At 37.4% G+C, this 5302-nt stretch overlaps 1 protein-coding gene across 1 annotated transcript; it reads right to left on the bottom strand.

Moving 5' to 3' along the window:
• Positions 1-1153: 1153 nt before the first annotated feature.
• On the bottom strand, positions 1154-3532 carry LOC119576494 (cuticle protein AMP1A-like). The gene is made up of 3 exons (XM_037924181.1): positions 3458-3532; positions 1940-2154; positions 1154-1484 (listed from the first exon to the last, which is right to left on the bottom strand). Exons 1-3 carry the CDS (start codon positions 3464-3466, stop codon positions 1289-1291), a joined length of 420 nt encoding a protein of 139 aa, XP_037780109.1. The 5' UTR covers positions 3467-3532; the 3' UTR covers positions 1154-1288.
• Positions 3533-5302: the final 1770 nt, after the last annotated feature.

The following is a 5302-nucleotide window of genomic DNA, read 5'->3' as shown; positions in this document are numbered from 1 at the left end:
TGTGTGTGTGTGTGTGTGTGTGTGTGTGTGTGTGTGTGTGTGTGTGTGTGTGTGTGTGTGTGTGTGTGTTGCGTGTGCATGTGTGTGTGTGTGTGTGTGCTTATGTGTGTGTCCTAATGCTTTTGTTACTGCTAATTTTTTTCTTTTCTACCCATTTCCGTATCTTCATATAAGTAAATTACTTTGAACATATTTTATAAAACAATTTAAATCCATCCCAAATAAGGATCGAAATTAATTCATATCACCTTACATCTATGAGATAGCATTTGGTCAAAGATATTATTCTCAACCTTATTTTGGTCACCCATGATTTAACCCTTTGTTTTATTTCGCAATTCTTAAACGGTGTCCAACCCTGAATCTATTTAATGGCAGTCTGTATTATACATTCATAGATTCTAAGATAGCTTTTTGTTACCGTTCGTAAACAATATCTAAGAGTGGACATTTTATTCTTTATTTTTATAAGTCTTTTTTTAGAGTTATAACGAACAGGGAAAATTTTAAAAGTATTTTGGAATGAAATCTCGTTTTGAATTTATGGCGAAGGAGCATTTTTTAAAGCAAACTGTTCCGACATTTATAATTTAAAAAGAACAGTGACCATTTACCGAACTCTATTAGAATCGTCCCCCTTTTGTATCTCACTGTCTAAGACACATGCTGATGAAATTCATCTTAAACAGTGAAGATTAAAATTTCCATACTGCAAATCATCAGAATTAAAGGGTGCATTGGTGGCAGCCGCGACCACTCATGGGAGGGAGAAAATGTTATCTGCTGTGTATTAACCCCAAGCATTTCTCACGCTCTTGGGTCACTTTTTCGTCTGAATTTTTGTTTCGTTTCTTGCACTTATTTTCCAGGCTGTGACGTGTCTACTGATGATTGTTATATCTTGGACTTATTATCTTTGTTGTGTTTTTTTCGAGAATTGCTTTTACCTTTTCGATGATATGAACTTTCTAATAGCACATTCACTATGCAGCAAGGAGACAACATTAAGATAATCCAAAACCAGATCGGTCACATCTTGTAGTTGCAAATTGCTTTGCGATTGTCAAAGGACACTGAAAGACCTTTTGCCCTACAGAAATCACACGCACCAAAGTACTTGTTCATTAAAGGCATAATGAGAGTTATTGCTGCAGACATTCACTCAGAACATTTATTAATCCATAAATACAGACAGGGATGTACACATATACACGTCAACGAAGGAGTCGTTGTTTGGTTAGCAACCGTGAAGAGCGGATCGAATCAAACAGGTTCACAGCGGACTCTCCTACTCATAGGATCTGCCTCCTTCGCGGGCGCGGGCTGCCCTCTGCTGCTCGGCGAAGGCGATCTGCTCGAGGACGAAGTCGGGGATCGGGTGGGGGAACTCGGGGGCCACGGGCAGGAGGTCGCTCTGGGGCTGGAAGCCGTTCTCGTCGGCCACGAACTTGAGGCTGACGGGAGTGCCGTCGGGAGCGGTGTAGCTGTCAGATAAATATCGTTAGCAGCTGTGTTACCAGGGAGGGTCGGAAAACTATTCATTAACTGTGGGAACAATTTATGCATGCGTCAGTGTGTGTATGTGTATATGTATGTATGTATGAGTGTGTATATATATGTATATATGTATGTATGTATATATATATACATATAAATATATGATTATATGCATTGTAGATTTGATGCCGACCTCATAATGGCTCCAGCGTGTCAAATGTGAATGAAATAGAGTTGGAGGAAAGTGCTGAGAAAGAGAGAGAGAGAGAGACAAAGAGAAGGAGAAGGAGGAACCAGAAGGAGTAGGAGAGAGAAAGAGGGAGTGGCGCGGACACGTGGACACAGAAGTCAAACATAATCAGTCACAGATGTCAACAGCCCTCGCCAATCCAAGAAGGGCGACCCATTCATCCGAGACGGATCCCGAAGCGGCGGGACTTACGAGAACTGGCCGGCGCTGGCGATGGCTCCCTCGGCCACGGGAGAACCGGACTGCGAGAGGGTGATGCCGTTGCCTGTCTCGACGTCGAAGTTGTACCTTCCGTCGTCCTCCTGGATGCGCTCGTCCCGCAGGATGGGCGCCTCCTTCTCCGAGCTGTCTTGGCGGCCGTACTGAGGGGCGGCGGCGGCCACGGCCAGGGCGAGGGAGAGAATTACCTGGCAAACGGAAAGGGTTTTCTTGAGGTTTCCCGGGAATTTGTGTGACCTCGCATTTTTCCTACTGAATAGATGTTCTTTTCTTCGATGTTGATGAAAAATACATTGACATTATGATACTGCTATACCCGGTACCACTTCTATTGTTTAACTACATATGATCTAGTATTTCATCCTGACCGTCTCGATCCGCTTGGTAGGTATGGCAATTAAGAGTTGATTTACGATGCAACTGAATTTTATCTTAAGTGTCAAACAACCAGTTAAGAGACACTTTGTGACTTTTTTTTTGCCCCCGCACTCTCTCCCTCGGTTTTAATCTAAAAATGTCGCTGTGCAGGTTGTCAAAATACTTATCGACACTCATTTAATATGGAGATTTCAGCAGCGTCCTATAAAATCAGACGAATTAGTAATTATGGCACAGTTATAAATTCAGAATCTATTTTATGAAGTGTGTTTTATACACTTTTATACATTTACCTACAGTGTAGGTAAATGTGTGTGTGTGTGTGTGTGTGTGTGTGTGTGTGTGTGTACATATACATAAATTTATTTATATATATGCATATATATAAATATATCGTATATATGTGTGTGTCCTTATATATATATATATATATATATATATATATATATATATATATATATATATACATATACATATATATACATATATATACATATACATATACATGTGTGTGTGTGTGTGTGTGTGTGTGTGTGTGTGTGTGTGTGTGTGTGTGTGTGTGTGTGTGTGTGTGTGTGTGTGTGTGTGTGTGTGTGTGTGTGTGCATTCATGAAAGTGCCTATGTTTTATATATATATATATATATATATATATATATATATATATATTCATATATATATACACACATGTATATATATATACATATGTTGTGTGTGTGTGTGTGTGTGTGTGTGTGTGTGTGTGTGTGTGTGTGTGTGTGTGTGTGTGTGTGTGTGTGTGCATTAATGAAAATACCTATGTTTATATATATATATATATATATATATATATATATATATATATATATATATATATTTATACATATACATACACAGATATACATATATATACATATATATATATATATATATATATATATATATATATATATATATATATATATATATATAATATATATATATATATATATATATATATATATATATATATATATATATATATACAATCCATACGTGTTGTTTCACGAGCTAAGTAGATCACCGGAGTTCTTAATACATAATCACACTAAACGCAAGAACTCATTTCTGTCACACCGATAGTTTGTTTACTTACAAACTTCATGTTGTCTTGAGCGGATGAAACTGGTGCCCGAAGCTCTCCTGTCTGCGGTATATATATGCGAGGGAATGTAACATTTGCACTGTTGCCAGCTCCCGCCGCGGGGGATCATATTATCGGTAACAAAGAACGTAAAAAACCGACTGAGCCTTGCGCAACATTGCATGAAGCCGGTCATCCCGTGTCCAATTAATCAATTAAGGCTTCACTTGTCAAGATGATAACGATAAAGGAGTTGAGTGATATGACATCATTGGCAAGGCATTTGTCCTTTGCGAGCTTGTCCAGTCCGCCAAGGAAATGGGGTCACGCCCAACTAGCTTGTCAGTTGTCCGCTGCTCGTATACCGGCGAAAAAGAGGTCGATTTACGCCGATTCGTCGCCCGAAACAGGCGTTCTATCGACGGAAAACAACAACGGCAACTTCGGCTGTGGAAACGAGGGCCGAAAATCTGGAAGAAAACGATGGTTTATTGATATTCAACCTTTCGCTTTTGTTTCACGGACGATGTTTTTTTTTTTCTGTGCTCTCTCTTTTCTTCTCTTTTCTCTTCTCTTCTCTTCTCTTCTCTTCTCTTCTCTCTCTCTCTCCTCTCTCTCTCTCTCTCTCTCTCTCTCTCTCTCTCTCTCTCTCTCTCTCTCTCTCTCTCTCTCTCTCCCACTCCTTCCCTTCCTACTCCCTTCCTCCCTCTCCCTCCCTCCCTCTTCCTCTATTCCCTTTTTTAATATCAAATAGGCGCCCTTGCCTTTTAAAGTTGGGCGTTTTTTCCGCGGAGATGAGAGAGTTTCGCCGTGGGATTTCGTTGGGGGATTTATGTCGTCATTTGTCCTTGTGCCGGGAAGTGTGGGTGTGTTCGTGGGGGGGAAAGGGGGGGTTGGGGTGCGGGGGGAGGGTTACCTTTATTGATGTTTGTTCTTTGTTGATGTTATCGTTATTATCGTTATCATTACTATTGTACTATTATTATGATCATTATCGTCTTTATTACTATAGTTATCATTATCATTATTATTATTGTTGTTGTTGTTGTTATTATTATTATTAACAATGATAATATTATTATTATCTTATTATTATTAATATCATTATTACTATTAATATTATCATTATTATTATTACCATCACCGTTATCACTCTTATTGATATTGTTGTTGCATTTGTTGATTTTGTTATTGTTGCTATCATTATCCTCGCAATTATTATCTGTTATTAAAAGTAGTAGTAGTTGTAGTAGCAGCAATAATACAATCATTACCAATTTAAGGAAACAGTTTCTATAGTGATGCAGTGAACTTCATTATAGTTTGGTTTGCTATCTTATTTTTTACCAAAAAAGGAATGCCTGGGTTTTCCTATGGCTAGATTGTTTTTATTACCAGTTTAACTCTCATTGTTATTGTTGTTGTTGTTATTCTTCTTGTTCTTGATTTTGTTGTTATTATTGTTCTTGTTGATGGTGTTGTTGCAGATGTCGTTTTAGTTTTAACGTCATTATCATCACCACATTGATAATGATGATTAGCTTTGATGTAGTTATCATTGTTATCATCATTATCATGGTCACCATTGCTGTTCTTTTTGTTGTTGTTATTTTTGTTGCTGTAGATGTTGTCATCTTGTTCACGAAATAGCAGTTAATTATATATATATATATATATATATATATATATATATATATATATATATATATATATATATATATATATATATATATATATATATAATTTCTTTTTAAGCAACTTTTTTTCTGAATACTATTATCAGTATAACTATCCATTTCCCTAAGCTTCGTTTCCATAAAATATATCACCAAACAAATAATGAATTCCCCGATTAGG

Source organism: Penaeus monodon, chromosome 9, assembly GCF_015228065.2.
Source record: "Penaeus monodon isolate SGIC_2016 chromosome 9, NSTDA_Pmon_1, whole genome shotgun sequence".
NCBI lineage: Eukaryota > Metazoa > Arthropoda > Malacostraca > Decapoda > Penaeidae > Penaeus > Penaeus monodon.
The sequence above is the reverse complement of the archived record's forward strand: the minus strand, read 5'-3'. Positions and strand labels throughout refer to the sequence as shown.

Coding starts and splice junctions, on each gene's coding strand:
- LOC119576494 (XM_037924181.1), bottom strand. Junction 1,485..1,939: donor GCCAGCGCCGGCCAGTTCTC/GTAAGTCCCGCC, acceptor TTTATCTGACAG/CTACACCGCTCCCGACGGCA.